Source organism: Microtus oregoni, unplaced genomic scaffold (genome assembly GCF_018167655.1).
Source record: "Microtus oregoni isolate MIOR12 unplaced genomic scaffold, Mior012 000016F_ref0000370, whole genome shotgun sequence".
Lineage (NCBI taxonomy): Eukaryota > Metazoa > Chordata > Mammalia > Rodentia > Cricetidae > Microtus > Microtus oregoni.
The window spans coordinates 42354017-42380665 of NW_024543075.1; the positions used below are offsets into that span (position 1 = coordinate 42354017).

Genomic DNA, 26649 nt, shown 5'->3' on the forward strand with positions numbered 1-26649 from the left:
TCTTCCCCTCTCTTCCCCTCATCTCTCCTCTCTTCTACTCCCATCTCTTTCACTCTCATCTCTTCTCTTCTTCTTCATCAACCCTCTCCTCCTCTCCTTCCCCCTCCTTTCCTCACCTCTCCTATCCTCCCCTTTCCTCCAATCTTCTCCCTATCCTTCCCTTGCCTTTCTCTCCTCCCCTCTCCTCTACTCACATTTTCCCCTTTCTCTTCCCTTCATCTCTCTTCTCCTCTACTCCCCTCTCTTCCCGTCTCCTCCCCTTTCCTCTCCACTCCTGTCCTTCCCTATCCTCACCTCTTCTCTCCTCCCCTCTCCTTTTTACTTTCCTCCCTCTCTTCTACTCTTCTTCCATTTTCCCCCTCTCTTCCCTTCCCCTTCCCTCCCCTCTCTTCTCCTTTCCTCCCTTCCCCTCCACACTCCTCTCCTCCCCTCCACTCTCCTCTCCTCTCCAACCCTCTCTTCCCCTCTCCTCTCCTCCCCTCCCATCTGCTGTCTTCCTCTCTATTCTTGTCCCCTCCTCTCCCTTTCTCTCCCACCCATCTTTTTCTCTCTCACTGACATGTTTTTGTGTGTGTAACTTGGCTTTTCAGAATTGGGAACACAACAGGTCCTGAATCTCTTTGTGTGGGTGTTGGATTTGGATATAGCCGAGGATATAACTAACTTAATCTGATCTGCATCCATGTATGTGTGTGTGAAGCTTTGACTTTAGAGGCACAAAAGGCAGGAACTGATCATAGCATATCATATTTTGCATGTTTTTTGTGTTTGTGTGTGTAGTATGTTCTTTTATCTAGTAAGAATGTTGGCACAGGGGATTCTTAACACAATAAAATGTCCGTGTAAGTGCAGTGATGTGGGCAGACATGCTGTCAGTTCCTGTCACTTTCCCCTCCATAGGCAAAGCCTTTTATATACATGGATAGATACCAGATTCAGCTAGTTATAGCCTCTCCTATAGCCAAATCCACACACACACAAATAGATTAAGGGCCGGCTGGGTCCCCAGTCCTGAATATACAAATTAGACACACAAACACATGCAGGAGAGAGAAAGAGAGAGACAGAGACAGACAGAGAGGCAGAGACAGAGAGAAAGACAGAAGAGGATATAGGAACAAAAGTTCCTGGAAACAAGAGAGACACAGCTTGGCCTGATCTTGCTGTATGCTGACTGGTGTCAGGTGTGGGGAATGATCCCCTTGGGCTCATACTGAGCAGTGTGTGCTGGGAAACATGGTGGTGTGCAGCAGGGATTCACAAATTAGTATATGTAGTATTGCAGTTAGCAGAAGCTTACCACTGACACAAACCTAGAATTGTGTGTGGATTTTGCAAGGGAGAATGGAATACACTTGAATTTCTAGGTATCAGGTCCTGTTGGTCTATATCTCCTACACACACTGCTATATATCAAGCCTGTTTATGTGCCTTCTCTGTACTCCATGTTCAAAATGTGCTGCTTGATTACAGTCCCTGAAGAACTCCTAACCATTCCCTCTGCTTTCAGTGCTGCAAACTAAACTACCCTGTAGTCCACAATGAATTGGAAGTTATCATCACCTTCATGCTATGTGAAAACTATGCAGGAAACTCTCTGACCAAGTGACAAGGGGGTGCACTTTTTGTCTAGTAGCACTAAAAACTGATTTGAAGGTGTGGTGGGAGCATGTTCTAGTTGAATTTGATATACAGTATGTTTAGGGCTTCATGGTTGGGGTCCTGCAAGGCCAGATATGAAAGAATTCACATAGGGCAGTTTGAGAGCTGGTATTAAGCTGGTTCTAATAGCACCCAGTGCATTGAGATGGTGGCAGGCAGGCAATGTCAAGCAGTGTCAATTACTAGCAATGCTGTTTAGCACAGCTTATGGGAGGGGACATTTGTGTAGGATCTTTACTACTATTGGTGTGGGAGTTATTGGGGGAAGGGACATCCTGAACTGCCATAGTAATGTATATGGGTGACAATATATGAGTGTACGGGTAAGAAAAGTGTCAGGTAAGGGATGATATCTAAATGGATATGTGGATTGTGGCTGCGAATGTCCATCAGGGTCTGACAGATAGCTCTTTTGGGATGTATGTGGTTGTCAGCACAGCCTGGCTCCATGTATTCATTGTGAGGCAGCAAGGGTGGTGTGGTCTGCATGGGTTGACATTTAGCATTGAGAGTGGAGCAGTGTTGGGGAGTGTGCAACACTAGGCTCTCTGGCCTCCAGCAGCAGCATGGAGACTCATGAGCTCAAGCAAGTCTTACATCTGTGCTATGCTCAGCATCCCTCTTCTCCTGGGCTGGGGTGTTTGAGAGTGAAGAGTACAGTTGACTGTCAGAGGGGGAAATGAGCCCCCAGCTTTGGAGAGTCTTCATTCTGCTTCCTTATCATATCTTTACGCAGTAACGTTGAGGGTCCCATGGGTGTAAGAGTGGTGAGCAGTACACATCTGGTTATCAGCCTGGACACTCCTTCCTGCTGCATAGCACTGAACCATCATCATGTCTTAGGACAGGTATTTGTTGTCTGCTGGGCTGTGACAACAGTGTCCAGGCTTTCTCTAGATATCCTACGATACAGTCTCCCTCAGCCATGCTTCAGCATTTGTATTTTCTTGGCTAATGTCATAAAAGCTTATGTGGCCAGAGTTTATCTTCTGTGCTGTCTCTGTCTTCTTCCTTAAGAGGCTGAAACTTATGTGGATTTCTTCTGCATCTCTTATGTGAATTTTGTAGTGTTTGCATGGGGGTCAGCTGTAGTAATTGAATTTGTGTTCAGTTTTCTAATGGGTTCCTTATTGTTTACTTTTGCATATTTGCAGACTTTTGTGGACAGATCATTTTCTCTGCCTTGATTTCCAAAGGTGGCCTGATAAAATCCGCTGATGCGATGTAGGTGGGATTTGTGTTTGAATCCATGTTTCCATCTCTGTTTCTTCTTTGTCTAACTCTGTGGATCTCTGGGACTTTGTGTGAAGGGCTGGAACCAGAAGTGCAGGGTCTGGATGAGTCGCTCCTGTCCTCTTCCATCACTTTTAGGATTAGACCCCGTTTTGATGTTTCGGTGCTTGGGGACCAGATTTTCAATTTCTAGTCTATCTGAGAAACCATCTGTCAGCTTAACAACAGTGACAAGAGTGGAGAAACAGGGGTCTCTGAGTGTTTATATTTCTTTGGATAAAAAATAAATGTTCCATTTGCCAACTGGTGTAAATTCAGCAGGAAATCTACTTTGGTATTTGTTGTTTGTGTATTTTCTCAGTATAAGTGACTGACATCAAGTGTACCATCATCATGTACATTTGCCAGATGGTGGCCTGACAGAGAAGGTCCAAGGACACTGCCCTTTTCAGGAACTCCAATTTAGAGGCTGTGCACACATGCACTCGTGTGTCCCAAGGCTCTGTAGTGGCATGTTCTTTCTCTGCTCAGGTAGTTTTCCAGGGTCATCTCTGAGGAAAGAGAGGCATAGGTGACATTTTTACACTATCCAAAAACACACAGCAGGAATCTTTGCTGGAGATTTAAAGGTAACATACATTGGATGGCTTTCCTAGGGGATCCCTCTGTTATCCTCAGATCTTGATGAGAATTGGAGCAGGTTCTGTAGCTGGATGCTGGAACATGAGCCATCTCACTGCCCTGCACAGAATGTCCTCCTGAAGCTGTGTAGAACTTCTGAGTTTTCCTGAACTCAGAGACGACCTTTTTCATTGCTGACACCAGTGTTGAGTGTCCAAGTCCTCAGGTTAGGAATCCTTTGGGGACACGATTCAGGATGTGGCCAGGCACCTACAAGAGATGGAATATTGCAGATCAATGAGAAAACTGGCTGAGAGTTCCACATCCACAGGCACACGATCTGTGGTCTTGGCAGATAATGGCAGGTTTACTTTATGAAATTCAGGGACTAAAGAGGCAGATATAATGCTCATTGTCATCCAAGGTGACATTCCCTAGGCCAACATCATGAAGGTGTGTCAGGGACAGCAGAAGGCAGGGAATAATTCCTCATTACAGCCCTGCAACTTTTCAGGAATCAGGCTCTGGAAACAAAGGAGGAAAAGCATTTTCCCACCAGCATGTCTAAATATAGGCACTCTGCTTCCTGCACCTTATCTCACTTACTCTTGTCTACATTAGACAGGATACATACTTGGTGAAAATGAGCTTCCACAAAAGGTGATGTCCCAAAGAACCTGCAGATAATAGGAGAGAAAGGGTGACCAATAAGACACCTGGAGTTGACTTGGGAAACTCCATGTGACCCACCTGTACCAAACTACTCATCACAGCTGTCTCAAGTGGCTGGTGGGTGTACTTAATCATTGTGCCAACCAAATATGTTATGTCCAGAAGAGCATCTAAGGCCTCAGTCTTGAGCTCTGTGAGGAGGACACCTGTGGACAGCTTTGGGATGAAGTGTGTGGAGTTCCTGCTACAAGTGGCTGGTAATCATGGACCCTGCCCCTGCTTCATCTAACAGGGAGGTGGTAAAGGAGGGAAGTGAAGGAAGTGGGGGTCTAGAACTCACCTGACTTTGGTTCTCTCAGATAAAATGCTAAAGATAGATACTTGCTTTAGTATCAGTGAAAGTCCTCGTTAGTCCAAAGGCAAATGTCAAAATAAACACCACAACTGATCATTCTGAGATTTGCCTTTGTAGAGAGTCTGTCATGTGAGTCTGGATCCCATGATTCTCATTGGTTGTATCTCCTTGGTTTCAATGATCTGGCTACAGCACCCAAGTCTCCTTTCCCATGCACTGCATTCAGTAAAGTAAATCACAAATGCTACTTGCCTTAGTAATCACCCACTGATACAGAGCAGGTATGGCCACATAAACAAGAAGGCCTGTCACTCCAGTCTGGTTTTCATTGCAAGACAGTTTGTACTCTTGTTCTCATGGTTCTTCAACCCAGTACAGACTAAGCATCTTGCCAGTTGCAGTGATTGTTCTTCCATACAGGGGTAAGATGATGTTCACCCGTTATACACAATCTGTTCCTCCATAGCAGCTAGGGGCAGAGGGGAAAGATGAGCTACTTGCCCCAGTTTATATCAAGATCACTCTGAATCCATGACTCTGTTGTCTGTCCTCTTACCTTGTTTCCTCTGCATCTTGAGCTTAATGACCATGTCCCTGGAGTTGAAAACAGTTGACTCTGGCAGCCTCACGCTTATCTTTCTGTGGATCAGTGTCAAGGATAAAACACATCACAGATAGCTCTCTAATACAACAGGATGGAAATTAGTGGTCTCAGGGTTGCCTTCAGCCATGAGACTCACAGATAAGCCCTGGTATTCAGTCCCTTCTGAGTGTGTACTCTTCATTACATCATTGGTTCTGCATAGAGGGTGTCCATGACAACACCAATGCAACTTTCACAAGAAGATCCTAGCAGAATGCTTCTAATCTACAGTAACGAGATTCTGTCTAGGTCTGACCCTCTGACCCGTGATGTGGGATCTAACTAAAAAGGAGTTCCAAGAATGCAGACTGAGTTGTGTGTTCACTGTTCCCCAGGATCAGGACAATCAAACAATACCCACCTTGCAAACTGGAGCAACATTCCAGAATTCCTTCTATAGTGGTAACCATTTCCTTTCTGCTTGCTGTCACTTTCCTGTTAGGAGACAAATATGGTTCTGACAAGCACCCCATAAGTAATGGCCCCTTCACCAACAGCTAGACTGAACCAGCATGCAGTGGGTGTGTCTCAGGTGAAAAGAGGGAAATGGATACAGGCTGCCTGCAAACACAACATAGGGAGGGGAAGGGAGGGAGGAGGAGACTCACTTCTGTCCAGTGTGGAAAAAAAAATCTCTCTTGGCCTTGACCTTGAAGGGAAAGACAGATGAATTAATATTGATATTGTTTGTCATGGAAGACCAGCACATTGGGACTTCTAATTCAAGTGTATCTTTGGGGAGAATTTTGGCACAGGCTGCTCTCGGAGAATGATGCTATTGAAGGCCAGCCATTGGACATACCTCCTTTTAATAATGGTTGTCTGTGGTAGGTGCTGGACTTCTCTGTTGGAGTACACGACACTCTGTCATCTGGACTTCCTGCATGGCTCCCAATTTGGCTATCTCAGTCAATAGAACTAGAACCTCATCTTCTAGAATGACTCAGTACATAAGATGATAATGACCTATGGAAGGCACAGTCTTAAGAACTTTGAAATATATTCTTCAGACTCTTGATTCATATATCCTTCTGGATCATCTGTTTTCCGTTGGCTCTTCTTCCTATACTCTTCATGGTCTTTTTGGCTTTCTTCCCTCAAAGCCTCTGATGCTCTACAATTCTTTCTTCCTTTAGATAACACTACTTCTGACTGCCTCTAAAGCTTCTACTTCCCATAAACTATTGTCTACTTTAGCTTAAACATTTCAGGGTAAATGTTGTGGTGGGGTTTTGGAGCATTCCTTTTGAAATAAGATTTCCTAATTTACCTACCCTAACTATCATACGATGGTCGCAAAGGACATTAGAAATCATATAGATTAATAAACACTGAAGTGCATCTTGGGCACCCCATTTAGCTGTGTGTGTGCACCTGCACTGCTCTCTCCTTCCAGTGGTGCCTCTTTCTTCTGAGAAACATAGCTTTTTCTTGAGAGTGGCAGACAGCAGCACAGAAATCTCACACAACTCCCAATTCTCTTCTTAACCCTTTTCCAGCCTTTGGACAGACTGCTGGCAGAGGCTGCACTTACATCTTTGGGAAGGACACCTTTTAAGTTGTTCTTGGATGTTGTCTGAAGGGAAGATCTCTGAGTGACATGGATTTCAGTGGTGCTCATACCCTGAGGTGTCTCCCTTTCCTTTCTTACAGAGGGTGTACTCTGAGCATCAGAGCTATTCTTTGGGGTGCTAACTTCCTGGGGTTTCTCACAGGACAAACACTGTGCAGAAGAAATGCACTCAGATACTGGGCTTCTTGAGGACCACTCATTGCAAACCATGCTACCTACTGCCAGACTTCTGCTCAGGAGAGGAGTAACCTCAGAAGAACTTGTGGGTACTGGGTGGGGAGGATTTTCTTCCTCCAGCAGGCAGCACAGGGTGGCAGGCATGCTCAGACTTCTGCTCCCCTGCTTGCTTGAACACTTCTCATCATGCCCCTGATGTTCAGCCAGCAGGGCGAGGGTGGGAAGGGCAGGCTCACTCACTCTCCTCTTAGGAGGAAGGGACATGAGAGGATCTGCTGATGACACAGCCACACAGGCCTGCAAGGAATTAGTGATAGATTTAGTGTGGTCCTGAGGTGATCCATGGTTTAAAATTAGGTATGTGGCCATGATGTTATTGAATTTTTTCTCACGTAGACAATCACTAATAGCCTTGGGATGGTAGCCCATACCCCACATAGCCTGAACAATGCTGGGATTTGGTTTGTTACAGAATGACTCTGAGGATGATGGGAGTTTCCAAAATTCTTCCCTGTCTCTGATCCACTGGTGCTGCCTAATGTCATATATTGTGGGCCTCTGCTCAGGGTACACAGTGAACAAGTGCACAATGAGGTGCATAAGCAAACGGTTTTGAGAGAGTGTGTAAGGAATGTAGTATATGGGATTCAGCATCACCTCCTTCATGTCTGGATAGGTTCTTGCTTTGAATGGGAAGCTCGCTGTCACCATTGCATATAAAACCACTGCCATGCTCCAGATGTCAACTGCCCTTGCATCATACTCTGTGTCAGAAAATAGCTCTGGAGCACAGTATTCAATAGTGCCACAGAATCCCTTGCATCTCTGCCCAGAGCTGACTCTGACGGCCATGCCAAAGTCACACAGTTTGATGTTTCCTTTGCCATCAAGCAGGATGTTATCAAGCTTGATGTCCCTGTGGGCGATGTCATTATCGTGGCAGTAGTGCACTGCACACACAATCTGGCAGAAGATGTGTTGGGCCTGTTTCTGCTGAAGAGGTCCACCCTCCTCAATGAGCGTGACTAGATCGCCATGTGCAGCAAACTCCAACACCATATAGGTATGGTCTTTGCTGTTAATGATTTGGAAGAGCTTTATTATGTATGGGTGGTCCAATTCTTTCATGAAGTTGAGTTCTTTCCTATTATTACCGTCACGCTCCTCACCATTCGCAAGGATTTTAACTGCGACTTTCATATTTGTAAGGCGGTGGCAAGCCAGCTTCACCTCAGCAAAGGCCCCTTTGCCGAGGGTATTTAGTAAGACATAGTGATCTGTAATTGTCTCCTCTTCATAGGTGCTGGCATTCAGGTCCAGCTGCATGGTCTCCTCCTCTCTGGTCTTGCTCGAAAGCTTCTTGATAATTTCCATGCCAACGCCAACTGAGAAAATCAGATTAAAAACAATGAGAAGCAAGTTAAGGGGTAAAGTTTTTAGCTTTCTGTTTCTTCATGGACAAGTGTGACAGATGCAAACAACCTTACAGTGAACTTCTGGGTCACAGAAAATAAGAATAAGCCAAACTCTAAAAAAATCCCGAGAAACGTACTGAAGATGAGAACTAAACATAAGGAAATAGACCAGAGTGAACATTGCAACGACATAAATGCTTAATTATTGAAAAGAACAAGCAAAGCAGAAACAACTTTACCAAAAGTGATCAAAGAGGAGAAAGTTCAGTTTAAATTTATAGTCAAGTTTTGGTCTTGTTACAGTAAATATGGCTACTTCTAAAACACCATTTGGAAGACATTTTTTTTGACAACTAACATGGGGTTTTATTTTGGTATGAAAATGATATTCTATTCATTCTGTAAACATATCTGAAGAGAAAATGAATTAAAAATTCTATGCAAACCAAACCATTTCTGAATCACTCTTTAGGAAAAATTTTGAGACTTTTTTCACTGCTAAGTTCTCTTTAACATATACACTTGGCAAACATTCGTAGTGAAAGTAAAGTGTTCAAGTGAGAGCAGATAATCATCATTCCGGCAGAAATAACGAAAATGAGGGAGTAGAAAGAATTGTAAGGAACAATTTGCAGATCTGCTCCTATGCTGAGAGAAAGGAAATGCCATTTCTAAGAAAAACATTCTACATTACCGGAGTCTTACATAATCCTTATCACCCTATGACATCAAATTTACCTATTTTACTGTTCGCCAATTGTATATTTTGCTCTGAGATAGTTTGGTGAGTATAATGATATCACACTTGTCAATACAATAGTGGAAAGTGGTCTTTAAATAATGTGGAATATTATTCTGTATTAGTCACTTGCTTTCATGCAAACATAATTGATAGGACATTTTTCAGAAATCTATGGCATCAATCATATGTTTTAAATTATTTGTACATTTACAACTGCTTTTGAGATTTTAATTTTTTAATTTTGATATCATACATGATTATTGAATTTACATTATTATATTTTTTTTTCCTTTTTAAAGATCTGACAATGTTACTTTGAGGGCAGGTGTAAAAAGTGTGATGTTTTCTGAAAACATAATAATGGAGCCAATGTCCCAAGATTTCTCTTTTCTCTATGTAGAGATATAACAAAAAGGCTATTTAGGAGTCAATAGTGTCAACACATTTCTCATTCAAATTTCTCAAGTTTCCTAATAATATTATCGTTCCATTATTTAACAGTAATGTGAAGTTTTTATTCTTCTCCCATATATTATACTCTGACCCAGGTTTCACTCTCTCCCCTGCTCCAGGCTCTCCTGCCTCTTCCCTCAGGTTTTCTGTCCCTTGATCTCCCCACAGAACAGGGCAGGCTTCCCAGAGACATCAACCAAACACGCCATCATATTCTTCTATTAAACTGTGTACATACTATCATATCAAGACTGAACTCAGATACCTAGATGAAGGAAGAGGCACCATAATTAGACCTAAGGATTTGCAGCCACAGTCACCCACTGTTAGTAATCCCACAGTGACATCAAGCCTATGGAAAACAACATATATGCACAGGATCTAGGAAAGATCCCTGTCTCACAGGCTCCCTGACTTGAGCAATTATGAGTGCCAGTCAATTGATTTTGTAGGCTGGATACCCACGGTGTCCCTGACTCCCTGGTGCTCTGATCCTTCATTTGGAAGCATTTTGGAAACCTATGGTCCCATGAATTGTGAAACTGGAGCAAATGGCAAATTTCTAAGTATATGTAACCTCTTAAATCTCAAAAGATGGCATATAAAAACCTATGAAGATTAATAATGAGAATATAGTTCAATATTCTTTGAAAAAAAATCACAAGGAAAACATTTGAGTTCAGTGACATGACTGGGTTGTTCTTCACAGCAGAAAGTCAGCCTCATGAAAACCCCGATGCTCACACCTACTGCCAAAACTCTTGCTCTTATGCAACGTTACTGTTGTGTCCTATTGCTGAAACAACACTCATGGATGACAGCTGACATGGTGTAGTAGAGCAGGTGCTTCAACAGTTAGAAGCCTCCCCAATTCTGACTGACACTCATGATACAGAAAAGTACTCTGTATTCTACTGAAGGAGAAAGATAATCATCAGCATCACGCAGCTGCAAACCCTAGGACAACAGTGACCCACTTGCACAATGGACTGATGTACTATTGGCATGAGTACAATAACAGTAACCAGTCACTTTTTGATTGGATTTAATACCCCTCCAGGAGATTGGCACCATTACTGACATTGCTCACGTGGACAAGAGTGGATACTGAGTGGATAGTTCATGGGCTACAGGAAAACCTGCTACTATTATTCAGCTACAGGAACACAGTGAAGAAAATTACTTTTGATGTCAGATTGTTACACAAAGAGATCAATGTCTCAAACACCCCACAGCAGTGAAGCCCTTTCTTATGGGAGATGACACTCACCCCGAGGCTCACAGCAATGGAGAGGGAGTGAGAGGTTTCATAATACTCTGTCCTAATTGGAAGTCTTCATGAAAACCTTACCTCAAGTTGCAGAGCTAGTCAGAAGAGCGGAAGGAAGATGCTAAGGGCCAGAGGTCATAGATGATTCCAAAAAAACAATGAAACTGATGAATACATGAACCCACAGAGACTGCTGCAATACGCACAAGCATATACAGGTTCAAGTCAGATGGGGGCTCTGTCACTGAAGAGGGGAAATAGGGTTCCATTCCCGACCAGGAAAACATCAGCATTTGTTTCCTGATGGCAAGAAGAACCAGTTTCCTCCAATGGATTCTCACTGGGTAACTTAACCACTCCTCTTGGTAGGACCCATACCCCGGTATTGATGGCAAACACAAAATCAACTCAATAGAAATGTGGTAGATTTTGGACTCATTGTTCTTTTGGGGGTAAATTTTATAGGTCTTAATTTTTTATTTTATTTTTTTCTTTTGCTTTTGTGATTTTATATAATAGAAAGTGTATAAGACCATAACCATAGGTGTTATGGGAAGATAGGATGGTGTTGGAGGAAATTGGGAATGGGAAAATGATCAAAATACATGGCATATAAGACATTCAATGATAAATTGTCAAGAAAATAAAAGACTGATATGAATTCTCTCATGTATGGATTCTACATGACTTTCAAAAAAATTATATAACTGTTCAATGATGAAGAAGGAAAAGACACTTTTCAATATGCTCTACATAGCCTATAGGAGCCTATTACAAGACCAGGCGATTTGAGCTTTTCTAACTTGAAACAACATGTTGTTATAATACACTGACTTCCATAAGAGTGTGTTGTGTACTTCCCATAGCCAAGAGGATAACTATATGTTTTTCCTTGGGTTCACTTTCTTAAACTTCTTTAGATTCAGCAATTATAGACTCCGCGACCCTTATTTATGGCTAGAAACCAATTATGAGTGAGTACATCCCATGTTCATCTTTTTGGGTTTGGGTTACCTCACTCAGGATAGTGTTTTCTATTTCTATCCATTTGCATGACAAATTCGAGAAGTCATTGTTTTTTACCGCAGCACAGTACTCTAATGTGTATATATTCCACACTGGGATGGGGGTTAGGGGAGATGGGGAGAGAAAAATGAGAAGGGGAGGATGGGGGGAACTTAGGGAAACGGGATGATTGGGATAAAGGAAGGTTGGATAGGAGAGCAGGGAAGCACAATTCTTAGTTAAGGGAGCCACCTTAGGGTTGGCAAGAGACTTGAACCTAGAGTGGCTCCCATGAGCCCAAGGCGATGTCCACAGTTAGTTCCTTGGGCAGCTGAGGATAGGGAACCTGAAATGACCCTATCCTATAGCAATACTGACGAATATCTTGTATATCACCATAGAACCTTCTTCTGGTGATGGATGGAGATAGAGACAGAGACCCACACTGGAGCACTGGACTGAGTTCCCAAGGTCCCAATGAGGAGCGGAAGGAGGGAGAAGATGAGCAAAGAAGTCGGGACCACGAGGGGTGCACCCACCCACTGAGACAGTGGGGCTGATCTATTGGGAGCTCACCAAGGCCAGCTGGACTATGACTGAAAAAGCATGGGATAAAACCGGACTCTCTGAACATGGCCGGCAATGAGGGCTGATGAGAAGCCAAGGACAATGGCATGGGGTTTTGATCCTACTTCATGTTCTGGCTTTGTGGGAGCCTAGCCAATTTGGATGTTCACCTTCCTAGACATGGACGGAGGGGGGAGGACCTTGGACTTTCCACAGGACAGGGAACCCTGACTGCTCTTTGGACTGGAGAGGGAGGGGGAGAGGAGTGGGGGGAGGGGAAGAAGGGTGGGTGCAGGGGAGGGAAATGGGAGGCTGGGAGGATGCTGAAACTTTTTTTTCCTTTTCTCAATTAAAAAAAAACAGTGTGTTGTGGCACAGACAGATAAATACACATGTATCTAAATAAATAAATAGAAGAAAATATTGCTTAACGTAAAATAAAAAATTATTATCCAACAGTCTATGTACTTGGACATGAGAATTCATATTAAAAATACTTGAAATTTTCCCGCAAGTTCAACAGCACATGAAACCAGTTATGTTCATGCTCAAGCTCAGTTCATTACTGAAGAACAGAAAGACAATTATAACATAAAAGACGACAAGTCAATTTATGAAGAGGATACAGTTTACAAGGCCTATAGCTCCAATAATTAAATTAATCATTTTTCGGAAAACTGCTGCAAATGCAGATGTTATTTGTTATTTGTGACGTGGTAGTCTCAAAATGTAAAATTTGCGGGAACCTAAAACATGCCACTGAGTACCCATACGAGGACATTGGTTAGTCGGGCGCAGTTCACGGTCTTGGGACCTGGGTGTCTCAGCTGGCACAGACTCTTTAGACACAGCAGTGATGAACAGAGTCGTAGGTAGCTCAGAATCCAGGCTTGGGATCCTCATTAATCAACCAGTAGGAACAAGGGCCAGTGACCAAATCCACACCCCAAAGTTATTTTGACAAACAAAGAGAATAGTGTGGGTCCCATGAAAGCAAAAGTCTTCTTGGAAGACTACAGTCAATCAGGCTGTACCGGATGTTGTTGGAGTAGATCAGAAAGTCTTCCTCCAAGAGTGGCTTCATACACTCTCTGTAGGTCCTGCCTCTGCCACTGGTGTCCTCGAAGTGAAAGCTCCGCCTTCAGCCTTCCAGGACTAGCACCAACTGTCTGGTAGCCACTCAGCTCGTGCTATGCATCCTGATCTGTAACCTGATTGGTGACGTGTACAGAACTGAGCCAATCGAATTGGGTAGACAATCAGGACTCCCTCATTGGCCAGGTTGAAATCATGGGATGCATGTCTGCACGAGAATGCTTTGACTGCACGCGGAGTCCTGTGAGAACAGAATTAGAGCAGAAGGCTTTGTTTTTTGTGTCTTTTGTGTTGCGACGCTGGTCAGCATCACATGCACACTTCTTCCTTTCCAGGATTCCCTTTCAGTTGTGAAAATGGACTTTGTTTCTGAAGATGGGATTTGTGCTGTCTTTTTCTTGGCTTTCCTTAGTGAAAGGATCATCAGGCTATATTGGTGCACTGTTGTCTTGTGAACACCCATAAATACAAGATCAACAGAACCCCAGAAATTTTTGTCTTCAAAGAAATAATAATCTATAACGAAAAGTCAGGCTCTTTTCAAAATCCAGCATCCATCTATTGAGTGCATGCAGATCTTTCCTTAAGAGCAGTGTTTCGGTCTATGTAAAAGCCTTTGCTGTATAAACTCTAACCTTACATTGTCAACTACTCATGCCTTGTTATACCGACCCTGGTCATTAATAGCCTAAAATTAAAGCAGCACTAAACACAACTATATCAAACCACTCTTTTCCTTACTGACTTTCCTCGTTTTTTTTCTCGGTTTTTTATTTTTTTTTTTAATGCAACCTTACCAAAACTGATCAAGTAGGAGAAAATACTGTTGAAGTCTTTAGCCACATTCGGTCCTGTTACAGCAAAAATGGCTACAACTGCTCCCAATTTACTCATGAGATCTTGTCTTTTTCCACTTTCTACTTTCCATGTAGATTAGATCTATGTCAGTGTCTCTTAGTGTCCTCATTGTTGTCAAAGTTCTTTGGGATTATGGTCTGTAGGCTAGTTTTCTTGGCTTTGGACCTGAGGGGAAGGTTGAAGGGGAGAGGGGAGCAGAGAAATATGTAGAGCTCTATAAATTTCAATAAAATAAAATGGTGATGACTAAAGAATCATTTGGAAAAATTTTTATTATTCACTAATCAGAGATTTTATTTTGCTATGTAGATGATAACATATCTATTTTGTAAACATTTCTGAAGGCAAAATTTATTAATAATTTTATGAAAACAAAACCATTACTTTACAATTCTTGAGAAGAATTTTGCTTCTTTCCATTAGCTGGAACAATGGAAATTATAGAATCAGAGACACTTAGGAAATTATAGACTACAAATAGTAACTTGCGGATCAACATCCCTGAAGATATAACTAAATCAGAGCGAACCGTATGAATTATGATATGTAATATACAAATGCTACTTTATGCTGAGGGAAAGAATTGAAATTTCTTATAAAAATATTTCCATTACCAATAATTCTTTAACAGTCTGTGCCATCAAATTTGTCTAGTTTTCAGTTACAAGATTTTATATTTTCTCTGAGCTTCTTTGGTGAATATGATGATATCATTCTTTTTGATACTGAAAAGTGGTCTTTAATGTGGAATATCATTCTGTGTTAGCCACTTGCTTTCATGCAAACTAATTGATAAAATATTTTTTCAGATATCTATGGCATTGATGATATAATTTAAACCATGTGCCTATTTTCAACTTAATTCAAATTTTAATTTTCATCTTTTAATATTCTTTAACAATTTTATACATGATTATTCAATTTACATTGTTTTATACTGCCCCTCCCCACCAAGTACCCATGTTCTTTAAGGGCAGGTGTAACAGGTGTGATGTTTCCTGTTAACATAAAACGTTTGAAGCCAATGTCCCAAGGTTTCTCTGTTTTCTACATAGAGATAAAACAAAAAGGCTGTTAAGGAGTCAATAATGTCAACCCATTGATAATTCAAATTCCTTAAGTTTACTAGTACTTTTATCTTTCTTTTTTTAATAGTCATGTTAAATATTTATTCTTATCTCATATATTCCCTCTGACCCTAATTTTCCCTCTCTTCCCCTTTGCTCTCACCTCTCTTTCCCAGATTTACTTTACCACCATCTCTCCTCAGGAAAGGCAGGCCTCCCAGGCATATCAATCAAACCCAGTATAATATGATTCTATAAGACTGTGTACATGCAATCAACTTAAAACTAAACTCTGATATCAAGAAGGAGGAAAATGTTACCTTAAGTATAGAAAAGAATCAATGACTAACCTATCTATTAGGAAAAGGCAAATTTCGAAATATGTGTAATATACCAAACCTAAACAGATCAATAATGAGAATCATAGTTCAACATTCAATTAAATTGCAATTTAAAAATTGCAAGAAAAAAATTTGGGTCCAGTGACAAAATTGTGTTCTATCATTTTCATAGCAGAAAATGAAAATGGCAATTCTACCAAAGGCAATTTATAGATTCAATGCAATCCCCATAAGGGTCCCAAAAATTCTTCACAGATCTTGAGAGGGCAATAATCAACTTTATATGGAAAAACAAAAAACCCAGGATAGCCAAAACAATCCTATACAATAAAGGATTGTCTGGAGGCATTACCATCCCTGATTTCAAACTCTATTACAGAGCTACAGTGATGAAAACAGTGTGGTACTGGCATAAAAACAGAGAAGTTGACCAATGGAATCGTATAGAAGACCCGGATTTTAATCCACAAACCTATGAACACCTCATTTTTGATAAAGGAGCCAAAAGTATACAATGGAAGAAAGAAAGCATTTTTAACAAATGGTGCTGGCATAACTGGATGTCAACCTGTAGAAGAATGAAAATAGACCCATATCTATCACCATGCACAAAACTCAAGTCCAAATGGATTAAAGACCTCACTATCAGTCAGAACACAGTGAACCTGATAGAAGAGAAAGTGGGAAGTACCCTACAGGAGATGGGCACAGGAGATTGCTTCCTATGTGTAACCCCAACAGCACAGACTTTAAGGGCAACATTGAATAAATGGGACCTACTAAAACTGAGAAGCTTCTGTAAAGCAAAGGACACTGTCACCAAGACAAATAGGCAACCTACTGACTGGGAGAAGATCTTTACCAACCCCGCAACAGACAAAGGTCTGATCTCCAAAATATATAGAGAACTCAGGAAACTAGACTTTAAAATGCTAATTAACCCAATTAAAAAATGTGGCACTGAACTGAACAGAGAATTCTCAGCAGAGGAAGTTCAAATGGCCAAAAGACACTTAAGGTCATGCTCAACCTCCTTAGCAATCAGGGAAATGCAAATCAAAACAACTTTGAGATATCATCTTACACCTGTCAGAATGGCTAAAATAAAAAACTCCAATGATAGCCTTTGCTGGAGAGGCTGTGGAGGAAGGGGAACCCTCATCCATTGCTGGTGGGAATGTAATCTTGTGCAACCACTTTGGAAATCGGTGTTTCGGGTTCTCAGGAAATTCGGGATCAACTTACCCCTGGACCCAGCAATACCACTCCTGGGAATATACCCAAGAGATGCCCTATCACATGACAAGAGCATTTGTTCAACTATGTTCATAGCAGTATTATTTGTAATAGCCAGAACCTGGAAACAACCTAGATGCCCTTCAATGGAAGAATGGATGAAGAAAGTGTGGAATATCTACACATTAGAGTACTATGCTGCGTTAAAAAACAATGACTTCTCAAATTTTGCATGCAAATGGATGGAAATAGATAACACTATCCTGAGTGAGGTATCCCAGACCGAAAAAGATGAACATGGGATGTACTCACTCATAATTGGTTTCTAGCCACAAACAAGGGTCACGGAGTCTACACTTGGTGATCCCAAAGAGGCTAAGTAAGAAGGTGAACCAAAGGAAAAGCATATAGTTGTCCTCTTGGGCTATGGGAAGAAGACAAAATTGCCGGGGAGAAAATTGAGATCTTGGGGGTGTGGTGGGATGGGGGTAAGGGGAGATGGGGAGAGAGGGGGGAGAGGGGGAGAATGGGCGGAGCTTGGGGAAGGGGGAGGATTGGGATGAAGGAAGGTTGGATGGGGGAGCACGGAAGCACGGTTCTTAGTTAAGGGAGCCACCTTAGGGTTGGCAAGAGACTTGAACCTAGAGTGGCTCCCAGATACCCAAGCCGAGGTCCCCAGTTAGTTCCTTGGGCAGCTGAGGATGGGGAACCTGAATTGACCCTATCCTAGAGCAATAATGACGAATATCTTGTATATCATCATAGAACCTTCATCTGTTGATGGATGGAGACAGAGACAGAGACCCACACTGGAGCACTGGACTGAGCTCCCAAGGTCCCGATGAGGAGCAGAAGGAGGGAGAACATGAGCAAAGAAGTCCGGACCACGAGGGGAGCACCCACCCACTGAGACAGTGGAGCTGATCTATTGGGAGCTCACCAAGGCCAGCTGAACTGTGACGGAAAAAGCATGGGATAAAACTGGACTCCCTGAGCACGGCGAACAATGAGGGCTGATGAGAACCCAAGGACAATGACACGGGGTTTTGAACCTACGTAATGTGCTGGCTTTGTGGGAGCCTAGCCAGTTTGGATGTTCACCTTCCTAGAAATGCACGGAGGGGGGAGGACCTAGGACTTACCACAGGGCAGGGAAATCTGACTGCTCTTTGGGCTGGACAGGGAGGGGGAGAGGAGTGGGGGGAGGGGGAGAAGGGTGGGAGGAGGGGGAGGGAAATGGGAGGCTGGGAGGAGGAGGAAATTGGTTTTTTTTTCTTTTCTCAATTAAAAAAAAAGAAAAGAAAGAAAATGGGCCCCTATGAAAGCCCCAATTCTCACCTCTACTGCCAAGTCTATTGCTAATATGCAACTTTATTGCCCTGTACTATTGCTGTCATACATTCATGAAGCTTCACCCCTACTGACTGATATTCATGATACAGAAGTGTACTCACTGTTTTGCTGAAGGAGAAAGATAGTCATCAACAACCCAGCTGTAACTTAAGGACAACAGGGTCCCACTTGCAAAATGGACTGACGTAATAGTGGTACAAGCACTGTGGCAATAATCCGCCACTTTTGATTGGATTTAAGGCCACTCCAGGAGATAGACACCATTACTGATACTGCTCACATGAAGAAGAAACTCTGTGGATAGGTCATGGGCTATGAGAAAACCTATGACTATTATTCTGCTACAGGGATACAGTGAACAAAATTACTTTTGATGACAGACTACGACACAAAGAGATCAATGTCTCAAACAACCCACACAGTGAACCCTGTTTTTGTGGAAGACGGAATTAACACAGACATTCGCAAACAATGTAGAGGGTGTGTGAGGTTTTGTGATACTCAGTCCATGTATGAAGGCTTCATGAAAACTTTCCCTCAAGTTTCAGGGAGCTAGTCAGAAGAGGATGCAGAAAGATACTAAGGGCCAGAGGTATAGATGATTCCAAGGAAACAAGGAAACTGATGAACATGAACCCACAGAGACTGCAGCAATGCATACAAGGTTCAAGTCAGATGGGAGTTCGCTCATTGAAAAAGGTAAGTGAAAATAGGGTTCCATCCCCAAGCAAGGACACATCTGTAATCATTTCCTGCTGTCAAAGGAAGAAATAGTTTCTTTCAATGGATTCTCACTATGTATCTTAACCACTCCTCTTGGCAGCACTATGTACGGGAAACATCGACAAACATAAAATAAACTCAATAAAAATGTGGCAGACTGTGGGTTCTTTTACTTTGTGGGTGGAACTTTTCATAGGTCTCAACTGCTTATTTTATCTTTTGATTTTTTTAATAGAAAGAGTGTATGACTCTAGTATAACTCTGGATGGGAGGGGAAGAAGGGAGGGTTCAGGGGGAATTGTGTAACGGGAAATTTGATAAAAGTACATTGTATATGAGATTTTCGATGATGAACTGTCAATCAAATGAACAACTAGCATGAATGTATTCATGTATGGAGTCTACCTGACTTTTAAAAAGAATTAACACTAATATTGATCCAATTATTCGATAAGGAGAAAGGAAGGAGACCCTTTCCAACATGTTCTACACAGCATGCAGGAGCCTACAACAGACATGATGACTTGAGCTTTCCTCCCTTTATCTCACATAATCAAAAAAAAAAAACAGCACTGACTTTGACCCACAAGTTTTCCTCTTACATATATGTGTGTGTGTGCTGTGGCACAGAAAGATTAATACACACACATGAAAACAAATAAATAAAACAAAATGTCTTTAAATGTATAATAAACAGAAAATGTAAATCAACAGTTTATGTTCAATCCTTATTGAGAGAAATCCAAATTTTCCAGCAAGTTCAATAACGCATGAAGAAGGCCATGTTCATGTTCAAACTGAGTTCATTACTCAAGAACAGAGAGGCAATTCTAACAAAAAAGTTGACAAATAAATCATATGAAGAAGATAGAGGTTAAAAAGCCCATAGCTTCCATAATGAAATTTAAGTATTTTCCCAAAAACTAACTGCTGCAAATAAAGATGACTTTATTATGTGTGACATGCGACTCTCAAAATGTAAATTTTGAGAGAACATAAGACAGGCTACTGAGGACATGGAAGAGGACTTTAGTCAACCTAGAATGGTCCACAGTGTTCTGGGAAGAGGCCTGCATTTCACAGTGAGCACAGACTCTAGACAAAAGAGTGATGAACAGAGTACTAGGTGGCTCAGAAACCAGACATGGGCTCCTGATTAGCCTGGTAGTAGAAAAAAAGTCGAGTGGCCTATTCCCCACTCGAAAGAGGTTTTGACAAACAGAGATAACATTTTGGGTCCCATAAAAGCAAAATGGTCCTAGAAGAGAGCAGTCAATCAGGCTGTACCTGGATTTTCTAGAGTAGATCGAATATGCCCCCTAAATTTCGCAGCTTCATACACTGTGTGAACTAGTCCTCAACCTGGATACATTTTGTACATTTCCTCAGTATTCCTGTGCAACCTGCAACTAGTTCTTTTCTCTAAAGTCTCTCAAGTTCATCTTCTTGTAAATACTTACTATGATCATTTTCCTCAATAATATCCTGATACAGAATTCTATTTGCCTACAGACTGATTTATTGTCTCCATGGATCTATCTCATCTTCAAAGTTCTATTCTAGTTAGTACTGTAGTATATACCTTCATCCCAACACTCAGGAGGTGGCAGCAATAAGATCCTAAGATTGAGGATGCTCTTGGGATACTGACCTACTATGTGTTCTCTTGCTGATTGACATCATGACGAAAACAATGTGGGGAAGAAAGAGTTTATTTGGCTTACATGTTCTGATCAATGTTTGTCACTCAGGGAAGTTTTATCATAACTCAAACAGGAGCTGAGGCAGAAAAGAGCAAATTTGGCTACTGCCTTGCTCTTTAGGGATTACTCAACTTTGTTATACAACTAAGGACTGTCTTGAAGGAGTAGAGTCTCTCACAGTGGACTGGGATCTCCCATATTAGAAATGAAAATGTGTCCTTTAACTGGTCATCCACTGCAAAGTCACAAGCCTACTTTCAGATGCTCAGCACATTAACCCTTTTTGTTAGTGAGCCACCTTCCTAGGAAAAAGCATGGATTAGGAGGAGTTTATGTTGGGTGAGTGAGTCCAGATCAAGAAAGAGAAATGCTGAAAGTTCTTTACATATACTGTTCTTAGCTTCCATTCTTCAGATGCGAGTAAAAACATGGAGGTGAAGAGCTACCTAGCAATGCTGGATAATTCGCTTTTCTTTTTCTTTTTTTGGTTTTTCAAGACAGGATTTCTCTGTAGCTTTGGAGCGTGTCCTGGAACTCCCTTTGTAGATCAGGCTGGACTCGAACTCACAGAGATCCGCCTGCCTCTGCCTCCCGAGTGCTGGGATTAAAGCCATGCACCACCACTGCCTGGCAAGGCTGGATAATTTGATCTGTATGTGTAAGTGGGACTTTTGCTGTAGTGGAGGTGTAATTAGCAGTAGGGGAAACATAACTTCATGTGGTTTGGGAGCTTTGGATACTTGAGAGGAAATATGTGGTGACCCTGACACAGCCATGTTTGTGTACAAGGCTTTGGCTACAGGAGAAAGGACACCTAATAATATTTCACATCAAGTTGTGTGGTAGGGATGTGAGTTGTGCGTGAGATTGTGCCAAGCAGACCACTCAAATAGTAGTCACATTTTGTGAATTTTTACCTACAGAGAGGAATTTACATGAAGAGCCAGACACACAGATATGCAGTGCCAATATTTGTGATGTTTTGGTTGTAATTGTGCTGTGTGTGTGTGTGTATTTATGGGTGATTTACTTGTTAGGCAGGGTATACCTCAAATGACCTACAACTACTCATGTGTGGCGATAGAAGAGGATTCTGTGCAGTATATCACACCAAACCGTGCATAGTGAGTTGTGCTTGTAAGGGTGGGGTTACATTGTATAAAAATGACACCTAGACTTTGTGAGGCGTTGGTTGTAAGAAATGGGAAATGTATCAGAACCTGGCACCAGGATATAGTGTGACTATGGGGGAGGAATACATATTGAACCTGATACCTATCTTCCTATCTTCTGGTCTCAAGTTCTTTTGTTTCTACCCTTCTCTCTCTCTCTCTCTCTCTCTCTCTCTCTCTCTCTCTCTCTCTCCTTGGTGTGTTTGTGTAGGGTAGGCTATAACTATCTGAATCTGATTTCATTCCAGGTTTTCTGTGAGGTTCTGCCTCTGAGTAGGAAAATGTCAGGAACTGATATAGCATATACTAGTGTGTTTGTGTGTGTGTGTGTGTGTGTGTGTGTGTGTGTGTTGTGATTACCATTAATGAATAAAGAACTTGCCTTGGCCTGTTGATAGGGCAGAACTTTGGTAGGTGGAGAAAACTGGACTGAATTCTGGGAGTAAGAAGGCAGAGTCAGGAGAAGTCATGGAGCCACCACTGGAAATAGAGTGCTGATATTTTGCTGGCAGGCCATGACCTCATGATGATGCACAGATTAATGGAGATGGGTTAAATTAAGATATAAGTGTTAGCCAATAAGAAGCTATAGCTAATGGGCCAACTAGTGTTTTAATCAATACAGTTACTATGTGGTTATTTTGCAGATAAGCATCTGGGAACAAACGATTTGCCCTTTGCAATATGTGTATGCATGTTGTGTATGCTCTGGATAGGAAAAGTCAGGAACTGATATAGCATATACTAGTGTGTGTACGTGTGTGTGTGTATGTCTGAAGGCTTAAGTTGCAAACAATGCAACACCAGTTTGGAATTATGATTAATAGGGTGATATTTATTTAAAGAGGAAAAATCTTACAGATAACCGTCCCAGACAACAGCCCTCGTGCAATCAAGAAGGAGTCTAGTTGCCAGAAACTGAGCAGGAAGCAAAAAGGGGCGAGAAGGGAAGAAGCCACTTTTTTTTTTTTTTTTTGGTTTTTTGGTTTTTCGAGACAGGGTTTCTCTGTGGCTTTGGAGCCTGTCCTGGAACTAGCTCTGTAGACCAGGCTGGTCTCGAACTCACAGAGATCCGCCTGTCTCTGCCTCTCAAGTGCTGGGATTAAAGGCGTGCGCCACCATTGCCCGGCTAGTAGCCGCTTTTTTAAAGGGAGAGAGACCACACCCCAATGGGCTGGTATCTCAGAGGGTATAGGCTGGAGGAGCGGAAGGACCTCACGCAACATATGTCTTCATCGGTGTTTGTTGAAAAACTGTGGACACCTAAGATGACCTAATACCATCCCTGGGTATAAGTATGGCATTTTCTGTAGCAAAGGGTATACCCAGTATAATGTTACCCCTAGCTAGGCATTTGTTTGTGTACCTTTGCTTGAGCGGAGGTGTTATTGAGAATGAACTGACACATAGACATGTATGACGCCTTTGACAATAGGAATTTATTTCTTGGATTTCTGACAGTTTTTTGAAGTACTATGGGTCCTTTGGACATGTTGCCTAGTAGTGTATGTGTGTGTATATGTGTGTGTGTGAGTGAGTGTGAATGTGCAGCTGTTACTATAGAAATCTTAGTACCGAGCCAGACAAGATTCCTAGCCATATGTGTGGAGCTTTTGATATAAAGGAATAGATACTTAGCAGGACCTGGCACCTACTCTTATGTGTTTATGACTGCATGCCTATGTGACTGTGTAATTGAATGTGAATACATGAGTGTCTCAAGGTGTGTATTTATGTATGTGTAGAATTTATGTATGTGTAGAATGTTCTTTTATCTAACACTGAATGTTGAGCATAAGAGAGTCTGAATACATTCCATTGTATGTGAACTACAGTGATGTATGGGCACATGTTGTCAGTTCCTAACTTTTTCCCCTACATAGGCAAAGTCACATGGATAGGAATTGTTGCGGGAGGTCCTTCCGCTCCTCTAGCCAATAGCCGCTGAGATACCAGCCCATTGGGGTGTGGTCTCTCTCCCTTTAAAAAAGCAGCTACTTCCCTTCTCGCTATTTTTTGCTTCCTGCTCTGGTTCCGGTGACTAGACTTCTTCCTGATTGCACAGAGGGCTGTTGTCTGGGACGGTGATCTGTAAGATTTTTCCCCTTTAAATAAATACCACCCTGTTAATCATAATTCCAAACTGGTGTGGGATTGTTTATGACTTACGCCTTCAAGGAATGACAGTCAATTAGCCATATCTTGCCCTGTAGATAAATATACACACACGTACACAAATAGGTGTCAGGGACTGCTGAGTTGCCAAATCTGAATAGATAAATTATGCACACAAATATGCACAGGAAAAGAGATATATTGAGTTCTTGCATGTGGGACTTTGTAGGACAGGGAGAAACAGAGAGGCCATGGCAACTATCCCTGTGTATATTTTCAGGGCTTAATACCATGGGTTTGGTTTTTTATTCAATGATACTCTTGAGGAATTGTTACTTAGCCATAGGTGATTTTCAGTATAGGGGAGGAGATACATAGAAAGACTTATATAATTTACATTATTACAATTTATGTTTATGTAAGCTTTGTCTGTGAGGCGATAACATACAGAATCTGATACAAACTATGGCATTCATGCATGTGTGTGTGAGGCATGTATGCATGCACTCTAGTGTGTGTGTCTTTATGTGTTTTAATTATTAGGGAGAAAACACATCATGTGTGTATTTGTGTTAGTGGCTATGGAAGAGGAGATTCTGAGAAGTACCTGACACCCAACCATACTTTAGGTGGCTGTGTCTGTAGGGTGGGAGACTCTGCAGGACAGTGTGTAAAGCTAGTCTTGTGTGTAAAGTTTTGTTTTAGGGAAATGGAAACTGTAGCAGAACCTGACATCAGAGTCTAGCATGTGTGTCTGACGGGTTATATAAGAAGTAGCGTATTCCAGGTACAACAGGGCCCATGAACACATGAGCTTGCAGAGACTAGAAGTACACAGAAGCATACAAAGGGTCAAGTGGGATTTGGTTCTGTCATTTGAAAGAGGAAGTGGAAACTGGGTTAAATCCTGAACCACATCTATGATTGTTTCTTGATGGCATAGGAAGAATCAGTGTCCTCTAATAGATTCTCACTGGTTATGTTAATGACTCTTATTGGTGGGATCCATGCCCTGAAATCATTGGCAATCACAGAATTAACTCAAGTAAAAAATGTGGCTGACTTTTGGGCTAATTTTTGTGGGTATTTTACAGGTCTTAATTACATATTTTGATTTTTCTTTTTTATAGAAAGAGAGGGAGGCCATAATGATATACAGGAAGTGAGATTCGAAAATTCTTGGAGAAACTGAGTAATGAGGAAAATGATTGAAGTATATTGTATAAAAGACTTTTAATTAAGAAATGTCAAAAAATGAAACACTAGTATGAATGAATTCATGTATGGATTCTACATTATGTTTAAAAAATTAAGACTAATATCCAATATTCAATAAGGGAGAAGAAAAATAAAACACTTTCCAACTTGTTCTAAATAGCATACAGGCACATACTATCAGGCACGGTGACATGAGTTTTCCCTCTTGACACTACATGATAAAAAATACAGCACTGACTTCCACCCACAAGTTTCCTCTGACTTCTATATGGGTTTTGTGGACAGATAAATCACACAGCAAAATAGATAAATAGGACACAATAACCCTAAATGTAATATAAGCAGATATTATAAACCAATACTTTATGTACAAAGATTTGACAATTTTTTTAAAGTAATCCAAATTTTCAATCAAGTTCAACAACACATAAAGGAGGTCATGTCCATGATTAAGCTGAGTTCATTACTGAAGAACAGAAAGATAATTCTATTATAAATTTGACAAATATAATATATGAAGATGATACAAGGTATAAAGCCCATAGCTCCAATAATGAATTCTACTCATTTTCCAGAAAACAGTTGCAAAAAAAGATGACTTTGTCATGTGTGATGTGACAGTCTCAAAATGTAAATTCCAAGGGAATACAAGACAGGACACTGAGGATACGGCAGAGGAGGACAGCAGTTTCCCTGGAACTGTCCACAGTGTCTATGCCAGCACAGACTCTAGATGAGAGATTGATATACAAATCCTAGGTAGCTCATAATCCAGTCTTGGTCTCCTGATTGCTCAACCAGTAGGAACATGGACCCTGTATCCTAATCCCTACTCAAAAGTGGTTTTTACAAACAAGGAGACTATTTTGGGTCCCATGAAAGCAAAACAGTCTCGGAAGACAGCAGCCACTCAGTGTGTACCTGGTATTGTTTGAGTAGATCAGAAACTCCTCCAAATTCCAGGCTTCGGGTACTGTCTGTGAGCACTGTGTCTGTCACTGGTGTCCTTGAAGTGAAAGCTCTGCCTTCAACCTGCCAGGACTGGCACCAACTGTCTCCTAGCAAACCAATTTACATTTTGCATCCTGATCTGTGTCCTGATTGGTGACATATACAAGACGGAGCCAATCAGAATTGGTAGCCAATTGGGAAGCTCTCATTGGTCAGATTGAAGTCATGTGACTTGTTTCTGCTCTATAATGCTTTAGTGATCATATGGTGGGCTACTGTGAGGGCAAGGTTACAGCAGAAAGCTTTGCTTGATGTGAGTCTTTTGTGCAGGAACAGCCCAGGTAAGTTGTATCACCTCACACTTGTTCCCTTCCAGGGTCTCCTTTAAGTTGTAAAAATAGACTTGGTTTCTAAAGATCAGATTTGTGT

At 41.6% G+C, this 26649-nt stretch overlaps 2 protein-coding genes across 2 annotated transcripts in view; one reads left to right on the forward strand and one right to left on the reverse strand.

The window, feature by feature from the left end:
- Positions 1 to 2938: 2938 nt before the first annotated feature.
- Positions 2939 to 8310, reverse strand: LOC121457406 (sperm motility kinase X-like). The gene is made up of 2 exons (XM_041666076.1): positions 6721 to 8310; positions 2939 to 3112 (listed from the first exon to the last, which is right to left on the reverse strand). The coding sequence occupies exons 1-2, from the start codon at positions 8308 to 8310 to the stop codon at positions 2939 to 2941; spliced, it is 1764 nt and encodes a 587-aa protein (XP_041522010.1).
- Positions 8311 to 18991: 10681 nt separating this feature from the next.
- Positions 18992 to 26649, forward strand: part of LOC121457407 (olfactory receptor 52Z1-like) — a 42114-nt gene continuing 34456 nt past the window's right edge. The window contains exon 1 of the mRNA XM_041666078.1: positions 18992 to 19037. Within this exon, the coding sequence (XP_041522012.1) occupies positions 18992 to 19037 (46 nt within the window). The remainder of the gene's footprint in view (positions 19038 to 26649) is intronic.

Excerpts from the sequence above, each read along its gene's own strand:
- LOC121457406 (XM_041666076.1), bottom strand. The coding sequence starts at position 8,310 with ATGGAAATTATCAAGAAGCTTTCGAGCAAGACCAGAGAGGAGGAGACC. Across the intron at positions 3,113-6,720 it reads AAGGTGTCCTTCCCAAAGAT|CTGACAGATGGTTTCTCAGA; the intron begins GTAAGTGCAGCC and ends ACTGTTGTTAAG.